Below are 25,279 nucleotides of genomic sequence, written 5' to 3' on the forward strand. Positions count from 1 at the left end.
CTTAAATATTTAAAAGAGTGGGCTTTGGCACAAACATTAGAAGCTGCAGGCAGTATGCCAGCCAGGCCTGACTAAGACTTTAAGCACTGGAGACAGTGGTTGTGTCCTTATTCCCTATATAGTGCACTACTTTTGGGAACCTATGGGCCCTGGCAAAAGTAGTGCACTATAGGGTGTAGGGCTCTGGTCAAAAGTAGTGCACTATAGGGTGTAGGGCTCAGGTCAAAAGTAGTGCACTATAGGGAACAGGATGCCATTTCAGATGCAGCCCTGTGACATGAAGAGCTCTTACAGCGGACTTCCAGGTAGGCGGGTTGAGAATCCACTCCGATGGCGTTGCGTGCAGAGCAGAGGTACTGGCCAGCGTCGGTGAACTTGGCGTACTTCAGCGTGAGGGAGGACACACGAGCATCACTCCTCACTACGACGTTCCCATCCAGACTCTATAGGGCAGGACATCACAGGGTAGCAAGCAACAAAAGGACCTCTGTCTGCAGTACATCAATGTTAAGCTCCTATCCTATTGTGATCCATGCATTATTGAGAACCCATACATTATAACTCTCTGTAGTTATATCATAGTAATATTGAACTCTGAGCCTGGAGACAAACCATTGTAGCATTGAGTGCTTTTCCTATGGCTGTAACAGCAAAATGTGATGACACTACACACTTAAGAGAAACAGAGATACAGTAGAGTAAAGATCAAAACCCTCTGTATTGTACAGTAGAGATGTGTACAGTAGCAGAGCACATCACTAATGGTAGAAGAAGCAGTATGGATGGAGCCATCAAGAGTTTTTCACACAATGGCTGTAGAGTAAGGAGGCTGAAATCAGTTACAGCAGGCTATTTAGGTCTGAGCCTGTTAAACGCTACTGGTGTATTGTAGTGGTTCCTGTGGACAGGATAACATGCCTAGCTTGCATTTTTACACACAGCCTGCTGTGTGGTTCACTTTATCGTGTGAAATTCAGTGTTGAATTGTTCAGTATTGAATTATTTGTGTACTTTCCCAACAGCAACATACTGTCTGATGTACAGTTTATACATCTACTGTATACATATTACAGGGGAGGCATTCTAGACCACAAGTTGATCCATGAAATGAATGTACAGTACATCAACTCATTGAGGTGCTTCTATTCCATATAAATTAACTAGCTACCTAGTCAGTGGAGTGCCAACTGTGAATGGTCTCTGTAATTCTAAACTAGAGCTGACTAAATGAAATGGTGGTTAAGACTCCAGCTTCAGAAGTAGAACCAACGCATGTGACACAGAGAAGAGGACAAGAACACAGTGTGCCAATACATTCAAGACCTTGCCAATTAAAACTATAGCAGAAACCCTGCTAATAGCTAACAGGATTGACGTTTGTCTCAAGATACACTACCTGACTTCATTAACACCAGATTCACAAGGTCTAAATAAACAGCCATGTACGTAACCTTTAGCGTTGGGGTCGGCTACTCTTGTTGTTGACACTGAACAGTCTGGGTCGGCTACTCTTGTTGTTGACACTGAACAGTCTGGGTCGGCTACTCTTGTTGTTGACACTGAACAGTCTGGGTCGGCTACTCTTGTTGTTGACACTGAACAGTCTGGGTCGGCTACTCTTGTTGTTGACACTGAACAGTCTGGGTCGGCTACTCTTGTTGTTGTTGACACTGAACAGTCTGGGTCGGCTACTCTTGTTGTTGACACTGAACAGTCTGGGTCTGGAACTCTTGTTGTTGACACTGAACAGTCTGGTTCGGCTACTCTTGTTGTTGACACTGAACAGTCTGGGTCGGCTACTCTTGTTGTTGACACTGAACAGTCTGGGTCGGCTACTCTTGTTGTTGTTGACACTGAACAGTCTGGGTCGGCTACTCTTGTTGTTGTTGACACTGAACAGTCTGGGTCGGCTACTCTTGTTGTTGACACTGAACAGTCTGGGTCGGCTACTCTTGTTGTTGACACTGAACAGTCTGGGTCGGCTACTCTTGTTATTGACACTGAACAGTCTGGGTCGGCTACTCTTGTTGTTGACACTGAAAAGTCTGGGTCGGCTACTCTTGTTGTTGACACTGAACAGTCTGGGTCGGCTACTCTTGTTGTTGACACTGAACAGTCTGGGTCTGCTACTCTTGTTGTTGACACTGAACAGTCTGGGTCTGCTACTCTTGATGTTGTTGTTGACACTGAACAGTCTGGGTCGGGAACTCTTGTTGTTGTTGACACTGAACAGTCTGGGTCGGCTACTCTTGTTGTTGACACTGAACAGTCTGGGTCTGCTACTCTTGTTGTTGACACTGAACAGTCTGGGTCTGCTACTCTTGATGTTGTTGTTGACACTGAACAGTCTGGGTCGGGAACTCTTGTTGTTGTTGACACTGAACAGTCTGGGTCTGCTACTCTTGATGTTGTTGACACTGAACAGTCTGGGTCTGCTACTCTTGTTGTTGTTGACACTGAACAGTCTGGGTCGGCTACTCTTGTTGTTGTTGACACTGAACAGTCTGGGTCTGCTACTCTTGTTGTTGTTGACACTGAACAGTCTGGATCTGCTACTCTCACGCCAGTCCAAACCACTGTTAACTCATGTTAGGTGTCGTAGAAGAGCTGGACTCCTAGCGACCATTTTATTTTGCATGGCTTTGAAGTTCAACACCCACACATTGTATGTGAACTATCCCATGAATGCCTCTGTGTTGTTCAATTAGCTACAGTAGGGACCAGTCTGGGGGACAAACTAACTAAGGCAGTGGCTCAAAAGGCACCCTATTCCCTACATAGTGAACTACTTTTGACCAGAGCCCTATAGGCACTAGTCAAAAATAGTCTACTATATGTGATTTGGGAAACTAACTAAGAGAAGAATAGTGCTCATTAGTTCTGTATTCAAATTGAACAGAAGCAGCATGTCTGGGGCATTAAGTATGCCTGAGGAAATGCTTACATAACACAGGCAAGGCAGTCAGTCCGCTTTTCATTCCATCCCCACCCGCCTCCTCCACCTCCTCCCTCCATCCCCCACCTTCTCCTCCTCCCTCCATCCCCCACCTTCTCCTCCTCCCTCCATCCCCCACCTTCTCCTCCTCCCTCCATCCCCCACCTTCTCCAAACACTGACAAGGATAATTACATCAGAGCTGAAAGGGTGGCCAGAGAGTGTGACAGTGTCCCACCAGCCTTGTGCTGCTCTCACATATGCCACCCCTTATGTACAGGCAGATCTTATTGTGGTTCTTGGTGAAGCGATGTAGTCCACGTGCCAGGTACATTAATAAGATATTGGTGTAGTGTAGATAGAACATTTCCTTTTTGGGTTGTACTGTGAGGTCAAAGAGGGTCAACAACAACGCATCATCATGGCCAAAGACTGGACAACCACATGGCAGACCAGACCATGATACACAATCTCAATCTGTGTCCAAAGGGAGAGCATCCATTTCTGTTCCTTTGCAACACGAGAACATAGATTCATTAAAGTTTCAGAACTATGGTTTTCAACAACAGAGAGTTTATTAATAATGCAGGGTGGTGTTGCCTATTGGAAACATCAAGCAATTTTAGCTCAGCTCGATCATTGGTGTACCCTAGATCTTATTCCCTGGAAAGAATGGGAACAAACATCCTTCAACAGTTGTCTGATACCTGGCCACAGGTATCAAGGACAATTTTTCAGGCTGAGTGAAGCCATACGAATAAACCAAAGAGGACTGATAAGAGTTTCTCCATCAGTTTCCATGACTACGGCAACAATAGAAAACAGTGTTGAAGAGAAGTGTAAAGCAGAAAATCAATATGGTGAAAGAGGATACATGGCATTTGGTAGATTGTGATGGGTATTGGGTATAGTATAGAAGCTATACCTTGTGTTGTTCGGGCCGAGTCCAAGAGGCCTGTAGAGGACACAGACAGAATAAAACAACAAAAAGCAAAGCAATCCATAGACAGGAATCCTCATCCAGTACCTCACAGCTAGGACAAACAACACTAGACGAGCATGCAACTCAACAACACTGCCCATATACCCGAACGTTTACCTGCTGTAGTCCAGTGAAAAGGGTTACAACAATTAGACTCATCAACCTTCACACTCCTCAGTTGTATTAAACTACTCAGCATCAAACCAGAAAAAGCTTAGCCAGAGGGCTAAAATGGTGTAATGACATCATTTCAACCAGTTTAGCCTGCTGGGTACATGTTCATGTGTAAATAATATACACTACATTGGAACTAGCATGGAGGGATGCTGGAAGAAAAGAAATCATACAACACTTCTCCAAATATCATCTTCAAAATCGAATTATTAAGAATTGTTTTCATGATTATCAATCATGATGAATCCACATTTAATATGAAGTTATATAATCAACACAAAACTTAACACACAATTCAGCACGACAAGACATAATCAAACGTGATTAAAAAAGTATTTACTGATTCAAGGATTTATTTTCTCTGAATTCTGCCATTCAGGTACTGTATTAGAACATGCTTTATGGGTTTCCTAATGTTAAGGAGAAACAAGAGGCATGAAGGAGAGATGATTGATAATGGACGACGGCGTAGTGATGAATGGAAAGGAGCATGGAAGCCAGACGACAAGCAAAATGGTAAACAGCTTTCCATCAGACGTAGAAAACAACCAAGTGTCCCATCTGCTGAAACGTACTGCAGGCAAAAAGGCCCAGAACTCAATTCATTATTAATACAGTCAATCTTAACATTCCTTCCAGACCATCCTCTCTCGTTTAGAGCTGGACGCCTTCCAATCACTCACAGATGAGTGAATAATGAGTGAATTCATCTGGCTTCTATCTTTAATATGGGCTAGTCTATACCACTGTAGACCCACTGCCTGTCATAGAGAAACACAACACACACATCAAGAGACTAGTTAACACTGGGAAAGCTTTACTCACACTGCAGGGCAGAACCACACACATGAATAAACCAGACCAACAATACAGTATGTCAAGTTAAAGACACTGAGTGAAGACTCATCCTAAGTAGGGAGGGTCCAGATGAACATCTTTGCATGTACTGTATATTGAGCCATGGTATGTAGCTAATGTAGATATTGAGTGTGTTGGTAATATGATATCACTATTCTTTACTGTCCACTGGGGTGTGGCGAGACAGGAGAGACACACACAGCAAGACAGGCCCATTTAACACCTACGTCAGAAAAACAGTTTGGCTCCAGACCCCACAGCGCAGAGGAGGAGCTGCTGCTCAATTAGCTCCGTTATACCGGTGCTGCTGCTCATTATTACAGGATGCATAACTAACAGCACCCCTGGTCGTGGCTGGTCTGACACAGAACTGTGAGGTATGGAATTGAGTTGACACATATCACTGTCAGACCCATGTTTTATGTTTGTTTAAACAATGGGACATGGACCAAAAGCAAATTACTAGCTGATGGTGAGAGCTGTAAACACCATGGCATCTAATCAGTTTAGTGCAAACCAGCACTAAATAACATCCCCCCCAGACAAATCTCATTTCCAAGCAGCGCTCCTCATCCCCTGGGTAAGCAGTGAGCAGCGAGCGTCTCTCTCTCAGCTGTGATGTATGATCACATCACTGAAGGTGGGGGAGGGGGGAGGAAGAGAGGCACTGTTGTAGAGGAGATTCTACAGAAGAAACACTCACATAACTATCTCACCCGGGACCACACAAAAGGCATCCTCTCTATAGTCATAAACAGCCCTACAGTAGGGTATGGTTACAGGACTGGGCTGGGGAAGTGTTTTTTTCCCATCCTGACTGGGATCAGTTAGGAAGCTCTCCATCATTTATCCTGGCTAGCAGCATTCCAACTGTCATACCATAAGAACAAACTGCCATTCAATGTTCAGAGAACCACATTGTACCACCCCTGAGCAGACAGGCACATAAATGAGCGTTGCGTTAGAAGTGTAGCTAGAGAACAACAGCCTCTCTACAGTCTCACCCTACTGTACCAGTGCTTAGTAAAGCAAGCCCTTGGATTGAAAGCATTCTTCTTTTTCAACAACGCTCCCTCAACCAATCATGTTGTAGTGCAGCAGCCAACAGCAACTAACAGCACCACATGATTGAGCTCTCTGATCATTCAGAACCTTTCACCTTCTATTGGCTTTTCCCAAGAGTTAATAGCTACTTTCCTACTCTCTTTACATCTCTCAGCTATCTGAATACTAGACCGATCTCATTGTGTTTCCATGGAGCGCATTATCATAAATTAGGCAGCTCCAGTAAGATTTAATACACAGTAATCTGAAATATTCAATATCTGGTCATCTGTACCAAGTTTGAGCTCTAATGAGCTTTGAAGAAACACATTTTCAAGTGAGTTTGCTCCTCCTTTCCAGAGCCTGAATGTTCTCAGATAATTGCAGCTTGCAAACTTTGCAAATCAAGTATAATGTTTCATATATTGTATATTCATATAACCCAACCTTTCAGTTTGAGAGATAATATCCAAATCATGCATAAACACTTCAATTACATTTGAGCTATTAACAAGTGTTACAACAAGTGCCTTCAAATAAGGGGGCTGAAACAACGACGTAATTACAAAACAAATATGAGTATGAGAGCACTAGAATAGAACAGTAAGTTGGGTTAAACCTGTTTATGTAATGGCTAAAACATACAGTATCTTCTTGGAAGACAATGTTACCATGGCATGTGTGACCCACATTTAGGCTATTCTATGGGTTCAAACCTTTTGCCAATCTGATCATCTCAATGTCTATGTAGATATACAAATGTGACAATGTGAATTTGTCTGCCATCACTATCGTACATGTGTAAGGAGAGAATATGCTGTGTAGAATCAAAAATAAAACATATTCTTCATAAAGTAAAGCCTCTTAGGCTAAAGTTATTAGTCATTACATACATTACCTAAGACAACAGTCAGACTGGAGTGGATTAGTGGAAGCTATCTGAGGGAATAATACACTTTAATGCCGTGTCAACAGGGATCATGGTAATCCAGCACCTCTTTACACCATGTCTATGAGTACAACAGTTAGCAGACTGCAATGTAAAGGAACGTTAAAGCACCGAGAGAGGTGGCAAAGATATATGTAGCATGACACACTAGTGAGTAGCACACCACAGCATGCACATGCACACACACTTGTAACACAGACACGATTCTCACAAATATCCCTCAACACCAATTCCACATAGGAAAAACAAAACCACAATTGTCATGCTGATAGCCAATAAGCAAAGACAACAACACTGATTAAAATAATAGGCCTATATGAACTATTCACCATAATAGCTGGACAGATGACTGTGGCACATATTTCATGTGAGAGTTGATTATTAGCTTCCCCTTTCACCTGTCTACCAACCTATTTGAACCACCGCCGCTATGATAAGTGTTGCTAGCACGGCAGAGATGAGGGCCAGCCAGGTTCGAAAACAATTAGCAGCCATTTTCCAAATCACGCTATCCTGGCTTCTTGTAAAGAAGACATTCCCTCCGGGTCATTGCCCACGAGACCCACAATGCCAGGCCACAGCTGTGAAGGCCACACCATAATGCTCCTGTTCCTAATGATCATTCAATGCAGGCTGCTAATCATTTCTTCACCCACCACCATGGAGAGATGGCTATACCAGTACAACACAGGTGCAAACTCAGGCATTTTGCTTTTGGCTTCAACCTTGACAGAATGATTGATGACAGATATGCAATGAGACAGATCGTCTACATGAGAGGACAGAGAGGGACACAGACTGAGCAGCAGTATGGCACGGAGCTGCCCCGATGCATAGAGACGGAGATGATCGGACCGGGAATGGCAACACAGAAATGAGGAGGTTCTCTTTTTTAAGGTCATTACGGTAACCGTTTTCTCTTTTGACCTCAGTTGACAAGGCAGAGGAAACCCCCAAAGTTCAAACACCCAGAACCACTCTTTTATGTAAGGACCAGTGCAACGAAAAAGTCAGGCTATATTTGGAAAACATGCCATTTTTGAATCGATTTCATAAACCCTGATAATATCATAGCTTGAGGATTTTCAAGGAATATTGCCTGAAGAGCAGACAAGAAAATTCGATAAAAATACTTATTTGATCCTATCAGGGTTTTTGTGGAATCTCATACCCCATACGCAATTTGTTCTATCAACTGATTTTGTTCCATTTCTGTGCCACACTGATTTCATACCTGATAGATCCTGTTTAGATGTGCCTGCAGGGGAGAAAATGTAGTGAAGTAAACGGACCTTCCCGTGGGCTCCACCTATCCACACTCCTCCTATCCTGTACAGGTACCTACAGCGTGTCTCTGATTAAATGGCCCCACCCATTTACCTGTCTATTGGACTAGATGAGATCATTGGTACTACAGGGAAGTAGCTACAGTGCCTTCGGAAAGTATTCAGACCCCTTGACTTTTTCCACATTTTGTTAAGTTACAGCCTTATCCTAAAATGACTTTTTTTTAAAGGATCCTCCGAAATCTACACACATAATGACAAAGAAAAAACAGGTTTTTCGATTTAAAAAAAAACAGAAATACCTTTGCATAAGTATTCAGACCCTTGCTATGAGACTTGAAATTGAGCTCAGATGCATCCTGTTTTCATTGACCACCATTGAGATGTTTCTACAACTTGATTGGAAGTCCTCCTGTGGTAAATTCAATTGATTGGACATGATTTGTAAAGGCACACACCTGTCTATATAAGGTCCCACAATTGACAGTGCATGTCAAAGCAAAAACCAAGCCAAGAGGTCGAAGGAATTGTCCGCAGAGAGCCGAGACAGGATTGTGTCGAGGCACAGATCTAGGAAAGGTTATCAAAACATTTCTGTAGCATTAAAGGTCCCCAAGAACACAGTGGCCTCCATCTTCCAAAGGAAGAAGTTTGGAACCACCAAGACTCTTCCTAGAGCTGGCTGCCCGGCCAAACTGAGCAATCGGGGGAGAAGGACCTTGGTCAGGGAGGTGACCAAGAACCCAATGGTCACTCTGACAGAGCTCTAGAGTTCTTCTGTGGAGATGGGATAACCTTCCAGAAGGACAACCATCTCTGCAGCACTCCACCAATCAGACCTTTATTGTAGAGTGGCCAGATGGAAGCTACTTCTCAGTAAAAGGCACATGACAGCCCCTTGGAGTTTGACAAAAGGCACCTACAGACTCACAGACCATGAGAAACAAGATTCTCTGGTCTGATGAAACCAAGATTGAACTTTTTGGCCTGAAAGCCAAGCGTCACCTCTGGAGGAAACCTGACTCCATCCCTACGGTGAAGCATGGTGGTGGCAGAATCATGCTGTAGGGATGTTTTTCAGCGGCAGGGACTCGGAGACTAGTCAGGATCGAGGCAAAGATGAACGGAGCAAAGTACAGAGAGATCCTTGATGAAAACCTGCTCCAGAGCTCTCAGGACCACAGACTGGGGCGAAGGTTCACCTTCCAACAGGACAACGACCCTAAGCACACAGCCAACACAACGCAGGAGTGGCTTTGGACAAGTCTCTGAATGTCCTTGAGTGGCCCAGCCAGAGCCCAGACTTAAACCTGATCGAACATCTCTGGAGAGACCTGAAAATAGCTGTGGAGACACCTGAAAATAGCTGTGCAGCGACGCTCACCATCCAACCTGACAGAGCTTTGAGAGGATCTGCAAAGAATGGGAGAAACTCCCTAAATACAGGTGTGCCAAGCTTGTAGTGTCATACCCAAGAAGACTCGAGGCTGTAATCGCTGCCAAAGGTGCTTCAACAAAGTACTGAGTAAAAGGTCTGAATACTTATGTAAAGGTAATATTTCCGTTTTCTTTCTATAAATTAGCAAACATTTCTAAAAAACTGTTTTTGCTTTGTTATTATGGGATATTTTGTGTGGAATGATGAGCGAAAAATTGTGATCAACTTTACAATAAGGCTGTAAATTAACAAAATGTGGGAAAAGTCAAAGGGTCTGAATACTTTCCGAAGGCACCGTGGCATTGTATGAAAATATAAGATCCATAGATGACTGTATGTAGCAATCTGCAGGGGACTAGCAGAGGCTGCTATAGGGACATAGGTCTAAGCTGCTATAGGGACATAGGTCTAAGCTGCTATAGGGACATAGGTCTAAGCTGCTATAGGGACATAGGTCTAAACTGCTATAGGGAACATAGGTCTAAGATGCTATAGGGACATAGGTCTAAGCTGCTATAGGGACATAGGTCTAAGATGCTATAGGGACATAGGTCTAAGCTGCTATAGGGACATAGGTCTAAACTGCTATAGGGAACATAGGTCTAAGATGCTATAGGGACATAGGTCTAAGATGCTATAGGGACATAGGTCTAAGCTGCTATAGGGACATAGGTCTAAACTGCTATAGGGACATAGGTCTAAGATGCTATAGGGACATAGGTCTAAGCTGCTATAGGGACATATGTCTAAGCTGCTATAGGGACATAGGTCTAAGCTGCTATAGGGACATATGTCTAAGCTGCTATAGGGACATAGGTCTAAGCTGCTATAGGGACATATGTCTAAGCTGCTATAAGGACATAGGTCTAAACTGCTGTCAGGACATAGATCTAAGGTGCTATAGGGACATAGGTCTAAGCTGCTATAGGGACATAGGTCTAAGCTGCAATAGGGACATAGGTCTAAGCTGCTATAGGGACATAGGTCTAAGCTGCTATAGGGACATAGGTCTAAGCTGCTATAAGGACATAGGTCTAAGCTGCTATAGGGACATAGGTCTAAGCTGCAATAGGGACATAGGTCTAAGCTGCTATAGGGACATAGGTCTAAGCTGCTATAAGGACATAGGTCTAAGCTGCTATAGGGACATAGGTCTAAGCTGCTATAGGGACATAGGTCTAAAGCTGCTATAGGGACATAGGTCTAAGCTGCTATAAGGACATAGGTCTAAGCTGCTATAGGGACATAGGTCTAAGCTGCTATAGGGACATAGGTCTAAGCTGCTATAGGGACATAGGTCTAAAGCTGCTATAGGGACATAGGTCTAAGCTGCTATAAGGACATAGGTCTAAGCTGCTATAGGGACATAGGTCTAAGCTGCTATAGGGACATAGGTCTAAAGCTGCTATAGGGACATAGGCCTAAGCTGCTATAGGGACGACGTCTAAGGTGGGATGGTAACTAGGTAGCTACTAGGTAGTAATATGAACTTCTATTAGCTAGCTGCATCTTTGGGGTCATACTTAATCAGCAGAGATGAACCTGGCTAAGGGAGCCTTGCCATGTTTAAGTGAAACACATCCCCTGAGTGTCCCTCTGCAAAGATGTAATATTTGCTCCTGTTATTTTTCTTCTTTAAAAAAAAATATTGGAACATTTCTTTTTTGATAACTGTGGTTTACATAAAACACATCTGCTGAGAAACGTATTTTTCTATGCAAGTGCTGTACATGTAGCCCCAGGCTGGCCTCTCTCTGTGGGCTGCCTCTACTGTACCTGCTCTCCCTCAGTGAAGGGGCGCAGGCCAAAGCTCCAGTTGATGGTGGGGGTGGGGTCCCCTGACGCCTCACAGGTCAGAGTCACCTGCTCAGCCATCTCAGACGTGCTCTGGTTCAGCAGGAAGGTGATCTTAGGTTTCACTGTAGCAAAGGCAGACACACACAGAGCCATTATAACCAACCTGCAGTGACACTCACCTGTATGACCTACCATATAGCTACATTCACAGTATGCAATCCCATAGTGACATTAATCACCTGCCAGATCTGATGATAGTACTTAAAACCTAGAGTTATAATCACAACATAACCCCCAAAATAATCCAATGTTAAAATCCTCCCACTGTGAATAAATATAGACAAACCATGATTAACCATCACAAACCCGTCACATAGTCAATCATCTGTCAGCACCAAGTGAGAGGAGTCCCTCACCAAACACTCTAAGGCTGACTTCCTGTTCGCTCTCCCCAGCCTTGTTCTTAGCGATGCAGGTGTACTCTCCCTCATCCAGCTTGGCCACCTCCATTATGGTCATCTCTGAACCGTCCTTATTAAAGCTGTACTTGTCTCCTGACTCCAGAAGAACACCGGCTCTGGGGGAGAGAAAGGGAACACACACACACACACTGATTATTCTGATTTGACGACACAACTAAAATAAGTCTGCTGCTAACTATGCTTGATGAGCATTTTTATCTAATAAATAAATAAGTATTTGTCCCCTCTGTGAAGTAGGTCAAACAGACTTAATTCAAAAGATCTCAATTCACTGTTTATCAAAGTAATGTTTCAGTGTGACATTGAATCGCTATTTCCGATTTAATGACAATGAATATTTTTAATCCAGTCTTCAATCATGATCTCTATAGTCTATACCAGAGAGCCATTTATTTATTGGCACTGACAATGACCCCTAGGCTCAAAGCTTATCACCTTGACTGATGAGTTAAAATAGCTCTTCCCCCTTTACCTAAGACTCAACCCCAAAGACAAGTATCACATGGAGTTCACACCAGTCCTTTCCCTCACCTAGCAACAAGGGGAACAGCTCCTCTAACTCTTCTAAGAAGGTGAGAGCAATACACTACACTGCCAACAGAAAACCAAGGGCAGGGGGCTCGCATCACTCGCATTGGTGTTGGTAGCCTATGAGTTCCATGGTCAGATGGACATCTGCACAACACTGGTTAGTGGTATATCAGTCTACCAGCCTTGAGTGTGTGCGGGTAAGAGAGAGTATGTGCTCCAGTCTTACCGTGCCCAGGTCACCATGGGCTCTGGGTATCCATCAGCAGCACAGGTCAACATGGCAGACTGGCCCACGCCTGCTGTGGCATTCACCTCAGCCTGCCACACCCGGATGGTAGGGAGCACTGAGGGAGGGACATTAACACACCTGAGACCAAGTTATTACGGCTGAAATCCAGCCCACAGTCGTCTGCTGTCTAGGATGTTGATAGGTGGCTTAACACCACAAAATGGTGTCAACACCATGAATAAAGTGACAAGGGAATAGAGTGGGAAGAAGAAGTGGGCTGACCGTTGACGATGACCCTAATGATCTTCAGGTCAATCTCTCCCCGGGCCATGAGGCGGCCCTCACAGATGTACGACCCCTCGTCTGTCTTCTTGATGCCTCGGATCTGCAGGTGGTTGTTGGGCAGGATCTTAAAGCGGACTGAGAGAAGGATCAAATCAGAATTCAATTGTAATGTATGAGTATTCTGAGGGATAAGAAAGGGCTTTTCAGACAGAGACCCCTTAACTCAAAATCTCACTTTCTATGTAAATTCTTTAATTAAAGTGTTTAAACAGTTTCATACCCACAAGTTATAACATTTGTCAAAGAATTGCTCAAATGGAACATTGTCTGACAGCTGGATAGGGACTTTTCTGACATGGTTGAGTAACAACGGGTGACAAGGCTGACAGTCAAAGAGGGGGGGAGTGGAAAAAGGAAACAGCAAAAATATAGGAACCCTTTAGCATTACACAATTCTGATAACTTTACCAAAATTCACAGGTTTTCCACAATTCCTGCTTTTAGATTTAAGCAGGAAATCCTGATTCCTTCAAAGGGGATTTCTGGAAAACATGGGAATTTGGGGAAAGTTACTGGAATTGTGCAATCCTACCCCAGGCTAAATAGCATCTATCTCACCATCCTTCTCCATCTGAATCTTTGCTCCTTTGTGTTTCCAGATGATGGTGGGGGGAGGGGAGCTGATGACGTCACAGACAATGTTGGCGTTGTCCCCTTCATTGAACTCTTGGGGGGAGGGGGCATTTTTGAAGGTGATCCTTTCTACAAGACAAAATACAAGAATGTTAGTCAACCATTTTAAGAACATAATGTGTGTGTCTCAAATGGCACCCTATTCCCTACGTGGTGTACTAGTTTTGACCAGGGCCCATAGGGTGCACTACATAGAGAATAGGGTGCTATTTGAGACGTAGCAATGGGTTCATTTAACTGTTTCCCCCTACACCTCAGCCTCTTAACTGCCTTTATTCTAAACACATTAGCATGTTGTGCCTAGTGGGAAACCATAAAGGGTTTAGATGATGGACTGCTGATGCTTGGCAGTGTTTAGCTATAGAAACCATTAGTCAGAAGACATGCACAACAGACATTAGGCCTTGTCTTAATGGGCTTTGGAGGGGTTTATTGAACTGATGAAAAATCCATCTCCAGCTGAAAAACAGAAAATAAAGATATTTTTCCCTCAAGCTCTCAATAAAAAGTTAGAGCTTTTCCTTCATAACTATACTGAAGGTTAAGAACATTTCAGCTTAGGGTTCTTAATATAACAATTTAACGCTCTGTGATCAGGACATCCCCCTGAGTTTTTATACTATGTCATAATGCAAACACACACTGGTTTTGAACAGGACATCTAGTCTGCGTACCAAATGGCACCCTATTCCCTAAATAGTACACTACTTTAGACCAGGGCCAATGGGACTCTGGTCAAAAGTAGTGAACCTTATAGGGAGGGATTAGGTTGCCCCTTTGGACACATCCCTAGAGAATAAAGGAGGAGGAGCAGTTTACGGTAGAACTTGACGTTGACGGTTGCTTCTGCTGACTGGTCTCCGTTGGTGGCCAGACACTTGTAGGTCCCAGCGCTGTCCACCCCGGCCTTGTAGAGCGTGAGCGTGGACGAGGACTCGTCATTTCGGGTTACGGTGATCTCTGGTTTGTTGGGCTCTATCCTCTCCCCGCTCGGGGAATACCAGTCAATCTCCTTTGCTACCCCAACAACTGCACAGAGACAAGAGACGGTTACATGTGTTTGTTTTTGTATCTAACTAGAATCATTAGGATTAAACATTTCGCGATCACAATGTTGAATCTCTAAACGAGATAAATAAAGAGCCAGAAAGAAGGCTATCAACCTAGGAAACAACCTATACACCTTATTAGGTATTAGTACTCTGTTATCCTAGAGAAGGTTACAGCTACCTTGTTCCTGTCTAGTGGCTTGACAACTGTGGTCTACACACAGCATATCAGGACAGGACACAAAAGGTCACAGTGTATAATCAGTACTGCACAATGGGATCCAAACATTTCCAAAGAGGCAGTAGTCTACTACATTATAATGATAGAGGGGCAAGCTTACTTTCACACAGAAAGAACTTGGACTCTCCGACACTGATCTCTCCCTGGGTGGGGGTGATCTCCACTTCCAGACAAACTGAAAAGAGAACAAAATAGGGACATTAGACAGAGGAGAACTTGGAAGCAGTGTTAAGTTTGTGTGTGTGTGTGTGTGTGTGTGTGTGTGTGTGTGTGTGTGTGTGTGTGTGTGTGTGTGTGTGTGTGTGTGTGTGTGTGTGTGTGTGTGTGTGTGTGTGTGTGTGTGTGTGTGTGTGTGTGTGTGTGTGTGTGTGTGTAGAGAGAACATTTCATTAATGACATATGATATTAAAGCTTATGTCTGCAGCGCTGTTCTACCTGTAACCAAAAAGGGTTCTCCTATGGGAACAGCCGAAGAAGAACCCTTTTAGGTTCTAGATAGCACCTTTTGACCAGGGCTAGTAGCTCTGGTCAAAAGTAGTGCACTTATATAGGGAATAGGGTGCCATTTGGGAGGCTGGCCTGGACGCCTCCACGCCTCCACAGCAGCAACATCCTACTGTATACCATGCTCGGATGAACCAGTAGAAAACATATGAAATGGTAAACAAAACACAGCAAAGAGAGAACTGGCTGCAGAGAGAGAGAAAGTACTTTGTCCATGCCTAAGGTGATACAGTAGCCTCCATCTCAGCATGCAGGTAGGTAGGTAAGTTAACATGCAGGTAGGTAAGTTCTACTGCTCTTATTGACAGTGGAGCAGCCAAGGGGGAGAAACTAAATCAATCGTTTTAACACAGAAATCTATTCCAAGCCATGGCTCAGGCCTCAGAGAAGCACCTCTGGCAGATCGATTGAGACTTTATTTTATTGACTGGTAAGACCACGGTAAGACTATGCACTTGGCTGACACCTGCAGAGTAAAGCCTTGTTCACAGAGGTAGTTTGAAGTGACTCAAATCCATTTTCTTATTAGAATCTCATATTTTTGATGCAGTCTAAACAGGCAAAAAGCACATGGAATCAGATGTTTCAAACCACATTTCAAACCACCTTCCTAGGTGGTTTGAAATCAGATATAAATCAGATTCCTGGCCATGTGACCTGTGTCTGAATGGTCATATAATAATAATAATATATGCCATTTAGCAGACGCTTTTATCCAAAGCGACTTACAGGCATGTGTGCATACATTCTACGTTTATCTGCCCTTAAGTGATATCTAGACTGTTATTTGGCATATCTTGTTGCTTTGTAGCTACACTGTTGACAATTTGACAAGAACATGTGGTAGCTAACTAGCTTGTTAATTGTTTACAAACAATGAGGGAATGTGATAGCAGGCTAAACAGGTACCTAGTAAGCTAGTTAACTGCTGTGGCTAACCAAAACCGACTCGTTTTGAAAGTTGGAGTATCTTATCGTTTGAGGCTTTAAAAATGTTCTTACACTATGATTTTGAACATTCAAAGCAACAGGGAGACTTCCATGGCAGGCATTGTTGTCACCGTAGCTTGCTAGATGCTACACTACAACTTCTGAGTGCACACAAACTCGCCACTACTATGTCAACTAGCGTAGCCATGTCAGTCTGAACACATAAATCCGATTTAGTCACTTGTAACTTGCTGTTTGAACAGTCAGAATACCAGAACAGATTTGAAAAACAAAACTGATTTGATTATTAAGGCCTGTAGTGTGAACAAGGCTTTATTAAAGACAAGGGAATACAGATCAACCATCTCCCTAGTGATAGTAATGTGCTAAGAAGAGTGGCAAATCCCTTACTGAAGGACTGAGGCATATTTAATATTTTTTTAAACCTTTATTTAACTAGGCAAGTCAGTTAAGAACAAATTATTATTTACAAACCTGGACGACGCTGGGCCAATTGTGCGCCACCCTATGGGTCTCCCAGTGACGGCCGGATGTGATACAGCCTGGATATCAATCTGTATTTGTTGGACATTTCCTATAAAATATCTGATTGCATCAGAGGTGATTGATGTGAGATGTTATCTACCAACCATATAATCCAAATTCATCAACCCAGAGAAATAACATTCTGGAAATGGCACTTCTAATTTGTAACACTGTCAACTCAGCTCTGATTTCAGATTTATAGACCTCTAGATAGCGAAGAACCATATAATCATCAGACTGGGCTAGTTATCACAAAGTATCGTGGAATCGTTAAGACAACAAGCGGCATAAAAGCAAAATGGTTCCACAAACTGTGTCGCCTACCCTTGGAAGACCCTTGTGCCAATCAACTTCATATCAATTCTATGGGGAAAACACCCTACTTATGACGCAGCTTTCAGTATGATGAATCCCATGGGTAATTCACACACTTGGAAGAATAACTTAAGACGCATAAACATTTGTGTTTTACAGACTTGTTGACATTCTGCTGTGCATTGTGTTGCTAACCTTACTTTGCTACCTGACAACTTTACGGTTTTTACTTTTTAATTACCATTTATATTTTTAGTTTTTCCCTCACTCAACTTTTTTTTCATTCAACTTCTTCACTCCAGATAGTTTATCTGGACATGGTTCGTCAGGACCTCCACCAGCCGAAGCTAAGTAGTAACATTAACATGATGCCATCTAATTGCAGTCGCTGTACTCCTAATATACAGGAGAACGATCGCCTTATGCCGAGGATAGCTGTGCTTTTCTTTTGAAAAAGCTATTGTGCAGCAACTCACTGCCTTCCTGAAGACAAACAATGTATACTAAATGTTTCAGTCTGGTTTTAGACCCCATCATAGCACTGAGACGGCACTTGTGAAGGTGGTAAATGACCTTTTAATGGCATCAGACCGAGGCTCTGCATCTGTCCACGTGCTCCTAGACCTTAGTGCTGCTTTTGATGCCATCGATCACCACATTATTTTGGAGAGAATGGAAACCTAAATTGGTCAACACGGACAAGTTATGGCCTGGTTTAGATCTTATCTGTCAGAAAGATATCAGTTTGTCTCTGTGAATGGTTTGTCCTCTGACAAAACAACTGTACATTTATGTGTTCCTCAAGGTTCCGTTTTAGGACTACTATTGTTTTCACTATATATTTTACCTCTTGGGGATGTCATTCGAAAACATAATGTTAACTTTTACTGCTATGCGGATGACACCGGATGTACATTTCAATGAAACACGGTGAAGCCCCAAGAGTGCCCTCGCTGGAAGCCTGTGTTTCAGACATAAGGAAATGGATGGCTGTCAGGCTTTTAAACTCTGACAACTTTTTTTTTGCTACTTTTAAACTCGGAGATGCTTGTTCTAGGTCCCAAGAAACAAAGAGATCTTCTGTTGAATCTGACAATTAATCTTGATGGTTGTACAGTCGTCTCAAATAAAACTGTGAAGGACCTCTGCGTTACTCTGGACCCTGATCTCTCTTTTGACAAACATATCAAGACTGTTTCAAGGACAGGTATTTTGCAATTACGTAACATTGTAAAAATCAGACATTTTCTGTCCAAAAATGATGCAGAAAATTAATCCATGCTTTTGTTACTTCTAGGTTAGACTACTGCAATGCTCTACTTTCCGGCGACCCGGATAAAGCACTAAATAAACTTCAGTTAGTGCTAAATACGGCTGCTAGAATCCTGACTTGAACCCAAAAAATCTGATCATATTATTCCAGTGCTAGCCTCCCTACACTGGCTTCCTGTTAAGGCAAGGGCTGATTTCAAGGTTTTACTGCTAACCTACAAAGTATTACATGGGTTTGCTCCTACCTATCGCTCTGATTTGGTCCTGCCGTACATACCTACACGTACGCTATGGTCACAAGACGCAGGCCTCCTAATTGTCCCTAGAATTTCTAAGCAAACAGCTAGAGGCGGGGCTTTCTCCTATAGAGCTCAATTTTTATGGAATGGTCTGCCTACCCATGTGAGAAACACAGACTCGGTCTCAACCTTCAAGTCTTTATTGAAGACTCATCTCTTCAGTAGGTCCTATGATTGAGTGTAATCTGGCCCAGGAGTGTGAAGGTGAACGGAAAGGCACTGGGAAAACGAACCGCCCTTGCCGTCTCTGCCTGGCCGGTTCCCCTCTCTCCACTGGGATTCTCTGCCTCTAACCCTATTACAGGGGCTGAGTCACTGGCTTACTGGTGCTCTTCCATGCCATCCCTAGGAGGGGTGCGTCACTTGAGTGGGTTGAGTCACTGACGTGGTCTTCCTGTCCGGGTTGGCGCCCCCCCTTGGGTTGTGCCGTGGCGGAGATCTTTGTGGGCTATACTCGGCCTTGTCTCAAGATGGTAAGTTGGTGGTTGAAGATATCCCTCTACTGGTGTGGGGGCTGTGCTTTGGCAAAGTGGGTGGGTTTATATCCTGCCTGTTTGGCACTGTCCAGGGGTTCGTCAGATGGGGCCACAGTGTCTCCTGACCCCTCCTGTCTCAGCCTCCAGTATTTATGCTGCAGTAGTTTGTGTCGGGGGGCTAGGGTCAGTCTGTTATATCTGGAGTATTTCTCCTGTCTTATCCGGTGTCCTGTGTGAATTTAAGTATGCTCTCTCTAATTCTCTCTGGCCACCTCTCATAGCCTGGTTCCTCTCTAGGTTTCTTCCTAGGTTTTGGCCTTTCTAAGGAGTTTTTCCTAGCCACCGATCTTCTACACCTGTATTGCTTGCTGTTTGGGTTTTTAGGCTGGCTTTCTGTACAGCACTTTGAGATATCAGCTGATGTACAAAGGCCTATATAACTACATTTGATTTGATCAAAATCAAATTTACATAGAGCTGTTTGGAAATAAACAGCATCACACCAGAAAGTATACTCATAACAAATGTCTGTCTCCATTCCACTTCACAGGATAGATTCATACGTTCAGCTTTCTCCCACACACCATCAGCACCACCCACTTCTGACTGGAGAAGACCAGGCTCATTCACCAGCCTTTTGTCTGGTTATCCCGAGTGATTCTGTGAGGAGCCTGGTGAGAGGGCCAATGTGAGACCATGTCTGCGTCCCAAATAGCCCCCTATTCCCTATGGGCCCTGTTCAACAGTAGTGCACTATATCGGGAATAGGCTGCCATTTGGGACTCAGCCCTGACCTATCAAAAGGGCTCCTGTATTAGCTAGTTTTCTCTGAGGAGCCTCTGTCTGTGCCAGCCCATATGGAAGATGCATGGCTATAATGGGGTCTCCACTGCCAAGAATAGCGAGTTCTGGAAGTAGTAATTTCCAATATAGGGCAAGCATAAACGTCATAAACCAAGCAAAACTAACCTCAAGTGGTTTCTGATGGAGAGTGAGACATGTAATCCTTGCCCTTGTGATACATACTGTATCTCTGTGTGCAAACATCTGAGCTTCATATGACCAGCAGAGTATTAGCTACAGATGTAGCTATTAGGTTATATCACTCTGTCATCCAGTATAAGCACATAGCACGGAATGTCCCATCAAAACAAAAACAACGGTAGCTAGGTATCATGGAGGTTATCCATTTGTGCATTCAAGATTAGCTTGCTTTTGAAATGTAAATAAGCCTAATTGCGGAGGGTATTATTACCAGATGGGTGATATTAAGGAACTGACTGTCAGGCTGTCTAGGCTGCAGTAGACTGGATTAGGGGGAGTCAATTTGCTGAGGCACCCCACAAGGGAAGAATCAGATTTCTGAGAGAGATGGGATCAGTCTCTAATACATGACAAAAGATAGGCTCTAGATACTGTAAGTTATCATAAAGCCTGCTCTGACCATGGGAACTTGAAACCAATGAAAGATTGAAAGAGGAGAGCAATTTATAGTTTACAGTAGATAAGGGGCTTTAAGACTAGATCCAAATACAGTATACAGTCAATCCCTGACTGAGCAGTGGCCAGTAGATACATGTTATCTCACAAACCCACAGAGAGAGAGAGGGAAACAGGTTGAGAAACAGAGAGAGAGAAACGGGTTGAGAAAGAGAGAGATAGAAACGGGTTGAGAAAGAGAGAGAGAAACAGGTTGAGAAAGAGAGAAAGACGGATAAGAAAGTGTGAGAGGGGGGAGTGAGAGAGAGAGGGGATGGAGGGGTGTGTTTGAGAGAGAGAGAGAGAGAGAGAGAGAGAGAGAGAGAGAGAGAGAGAGAGAGAGAGAGAGAGAGAGAGAGAGAGAGGGAGAACAAGAGATGGAGGGGTGTGTGTGTGAGAGAGAGAGAACAAGAGATGGAGGGGTGTGTGTGTGTGAGAGAGAGAGAGAGAGAGAGAGAGAGAGAGAGAGAGAGAGAGAGAGAGAGAGAGAGAGAGAGAGAGAGAGAGAGAGAGAGAGAGAGAGAGAGAGAGAAAGAGAGAGAGAGAGTGAGAACAAGAGATGGACTGCTTCAGCAGTGCCAGTGAGTCCCATTATGAATGGCCCAGACAAGCAATCTCCTCTCTGTTTTGCTAGCATGATCAACAACACAGCAGACTTTAACCTAAAGAAGGTAAAATAAATGTGTTCGTTTTTTTTGCCCCAAGAAATCAATGATGCCTGTCAGCCTACAGTGTGATACAATAACTCCATGTGATTTAAACAAAAACAAAAAGTCCACTTGCTGTCAAGCCCTGACCTTAAGAGAGCCTTTTTATGTCTCTATTTGGTTTGGTCAGGGTGTGATTTGGGTGGGTATTCTGTGTTCTGTTTTCTATGATTTTGTATTTCTATGTTTTGGCCTGGTATGGTTCTCAATCAGGGACAGCTGTCTATTGTTGTTTATGATTGGGAATCATACTTAGGCAGCCTTTTTCCCTTTTGTCTTTGTGGGAAATTGTCTTTGTTAGGGGCACTACTGCCATTGTAAGCTTCACAGTCGTTTTTGTTTTCTTGTTGGCGACATTACAAATAAAAGAAAATGTACGCTCACCACGCTGCACCTTGGTCTCATTCCGACGACGGCATTGACACTTGCAAGAAATTCATCCCCTTCACAACAGGGCAGTGTATAGTTTTGGTTATGGATACTGCCAATGGTTATGTGTATGCTCAATAATCCATTAACAGCTTCCCTCCATTTCACTACTGTAAGGAAAGACCACTGGAGTGGAGCAGAGAAGCTTGTCCAAACTGCCAACATGGAAACAGCATGATAGCGCTCCGCCTCAACATTATTAATCTACTAAAAGCAACTGTTAAGATTATTCATGCATAACAACACTTTTCATCTCCTGATGCATGGACTACATGGCAAACACATGGCGACGACAGAATAATGAGAGTCCCAAAATATTTTTCCTCCACATAGCACTAGTGCTGTCACGATACCAACATTTAAAATGATACAATACCAGGTCAAGTATCCCGATACCGAGTAGTATAGCGATACCACAAAGGGAGGCGGAACAGTGGCGTAGCGTCCTGTTTGCCCCGTCCCGGAGGAAGCTTTTCCCGTTTTCTAAATGTTCTATGCATGTGCTACTAAAAAAACACTGAAATTCACATTGAATACAACACATTGAATTTAACTTCACATTATTCAGTAAACAATAGAATACTGCAGAGAATAGCTGATTTGATCATGTTTGTAAAGGCCTACCTGTGATTTGACTGGAGGAATGGGAGGAAGGAATATACAGTAAATGCATAATGATCTGCATGCCATTGTAGCAGTAAGGGGGAAAACTGCATAATGATCTGCATGTCATTGTGGCAGTAAGGAGAAAACACTGGATAATGATCTGCATGTCATTGTGGCAGTAAGGGGGAAAACTGCATAATGATCTGCATGTCATTGTGGCAGTAAGGAGAAAACACTGGATAATGATCTGCATGTCATTGTGGCAGTAAGGGGGAAAACTGCATAATGATCTGCATGTCATTGTGCCAGTAAGGGGAACACTTCATAATGATCTGCATGTCATTGTGCCAGTCAGGGGAAACACTTCATAATGATCTGCATGTCATTGTGCCAGTCAGGGTAAAGCACTGCATAATGATCTGCATGTCATTGTGCCAGTAAGGGGAAACACTTCATAATGATCTGCATGTCATTGTGCCAGTAAGGGGGAAACACTGCATAATGATCTGCATGTCATTGTGCCAGTAAGGGGAAAACACTGCATAATGATCTGCATGTCATTGTGCCAGTAAGGGGAAACACTGCATATTGATCTGCATGTCATTGTGCCAGCAAGGGGAAAACACTGCATAATGATCTGCATGTCATTGTGCCAGCAATGGGAAAACACTGCATAATGATCTGCATGTCATTGTGGCAGCAAGGAGAAAAACACTGCATTAAACCTTCTTTACTCTTGAGTTAACACACACACATACACTCTTCCTCACTTCCTTACACTCTCTCTGTCTCATAAACACACACACATACACCACTCCCTCTCCCAAACATACACTGCTCCCAACTTTTAAAATGTTAGGCACCAAACAGAATTTAAGAAGCACCAGAAATAAATGTATATTTGATATAGTTTAGGCTTACATTTGGCCTGTATGAATCCTACGGTTGAAGCACATCTCATGAGTAGCAGACTTTTTTCCTTTCTTCCTGTGCCAATCACATTTTCCTAAACCTATTGTCAAGTTACCAGGTTGTTAGCTAGCTAGGTGACATTACTGAACAACGTTGTTTTATTATCAAACCAATAGTTAGCAACCCAGGATTAGTTTAAAATGGCCTGCGACATGGTTTGTGAAATTATTTCAAATTGGTGCTCCATTTTCCCTCTCTGGCACTTAGAGGCTGCATGACAGTGAACTTGCAAAGTCTACTCAGACTGGCCTGTGATCTTATAATAGGAGATTGAATGTATCAACATTGCTCGGTCTGCGCATTGCTCCAATGTAAAATGTATAATTCCAACAACAGAAGACTCATCTGGGTCTGCATCCCTGCTTGCCTTCGCGCTAAATTACTTTTTTTGGAAATGATGGAGGAATAGATGTGCATGAAGACCAGACAGAGAGATGCAGGTGAGTGAGGGCTGGTAGGGAATGCAGCTGGCTGATTACAGCTGCCACACGTGACATGATATGCACATAAAATTGAAGTGGATATTATTGAGCCTGCGCATACAATAAACTAGTGGCTGTTGCTTAAATTCAACGGAATTTATAAACAGAACTGACTTTATAAGCATTTTATAACAGGCACCAGCAGGTTCTTTAGATCAGTAGAAACAGTACTATGGTATTCTAAAATGTTGGTATTATAAGTATCATGATGTTTAAGTACTGTGATATTACCGTGGTACTGGTGTAACGTGCAACAATACACTGCACATAGTACCACTACACTGCACATAGTACCACTACACTGCACATAGTACCACTACACTGCACATAGTACCACTACACTGCTCATAGTACCACTACACTGCACATAGTACCACTACACTGCACATAGTACCACCCCCAATTCCCCATCACACTAATAGATGTACAGAAACACTGCTGTCGTCTACCCAGAGTTGTGATTTCTCACACATTTAAATACTTCTAAACTGCAAACTCTAATAAGCACCCCCCTATCCACATCGACGGGACAGAAGTGGAGAGTGTAGTAAGTTTTTAGTTCCTCGGCGTACACATCACGGACAAACTGAATTGGTTCACCCACACAGACAGCGTGGTGAAGAAGGTGCAGCAGCGCCTCTTCAACCTCAGGAGGCTGGAGAAATTCGGCTTGTCACCAAAAGCACTCCACCAAAAACACCAAAAACTTCTACCGATGCACAATCGAGAGCATCCTGTCGGGCTGTATCACCGCCTGGTATGGCAACTGCTCCGCCCACAACCGTAAGGCTCTCCAGGGGGTAGTGAGGTCTGCACAACGCATCACCGGGGGCAAACTACCTGCCCTCCAGTACACCTACACCACCCGATGTTACAGGAAGGCCATAAAGATCATCAAGGACAACAACCACCCGAGCCACTGCCTGTTCACCCCGCTATCATCCAGAAGGCGAGGCCAGTACAGGTGCATCAAAACAGGGACCGAGAGACTAAAAACAGCTTCTATCTCAAGGCCATCAGACTGTTAAACAGCCACTACTAACATTCAGTGGCTGCTGCCAACATACTGACTCAACTCCAGGCACTTTAATAATCGAAAAATTAATGTAAAAATGTATCACTAGCCACTTTAAACAATGCCACTTAATACAATGTTTACATACCCTACATTACTCATCTCATATGTATATACTGTACTCTATACCATCTACTGCATCTTGCCTATGCCGTTCTGTACCATCACTCATTCACATATCTTTATGTACATATTCTTTATCCCTTTACACTTGT

General features: G+C 43.4%; 1 protein-coding gene across 13 annotated transcripts in view; it reads right to left on the reverse strand.

Moving 5' to 3' along the window:
* Positions 1 to 25,279, reverse strand: part of LOC124005211 (neural cell adhesion molecule 1-like) — a 119,531-nt gene that overhangs the window by 36,370 nt on the left and 57,882 nt on the right. For 9 of the 13 annotated variants that reach the window (XM_046314237.1, XM_046314234.1, XM_046314233.1 and 6 more), the window contains exons 2-11: positions 15,073 to 15,147; positions 14,502 to 14,711; positions 13,608 to 13,751; positions 12,987 to 13,124; positions 12,702 to 12,819; positions 11,879 to 12,039; positions 11,442 to 11,584; positions 8,176 to 8,199; positions 3,860 to 3,889; positions 293 to 443 (exon numbers count right to left, since the gene is read on the reverse strand). In XM_046314237.1, the coding sequence (XP_046170193.1) occupies positions 293 to 443; positions 3,860 to 3,889; positions 8,176 to 8,199; positions 11,442 to 11,584; positions 11,879 to 12,039; positions 12,702 to 12,819; positions 12,987 to 13,124; positions 13,608 to 13,751; positions 14,502 to 14,711; positions 15,073 to 15,147 (1,194 nt within the window). The remainder of the gene's footprint in view (positions 1 to 292; positions 444 to 3,859; positions 3,890 to 8,175; positions 8,200 to 11,441; positions 11,585 to 11,878; positions 12,040 to 12,701; positions 12,820 to 12,986; positions 13,125 to 13,607; positions 13,752 to 14,501; positions 14,712 to 15,072; positions 15,148 to 25,279) is intronic. The other 4 variants (XM_046314240.1, XM_046314241.1, XM_046314236.1 and 1 more) reach the window with 1 other exon arrangement.

The sequence above is a fragment of the Oncorhynchus gorbuscha genome, linkage group LG19 (assembly GCF_021184085.1).
Source record: "Oncorhynchus gorbuscha isolate QuinsamMale2020 ecotype Even-year linkage group LG19, OgorEven_v1.0, whole genome shotgun sequence".
NCBI lineage: Eukaryota > Metazoa > Chordata > Actinopteri > Salmoniformes > Salmonidae > Oncorhynchus > Oncorhynchus gorbuscha.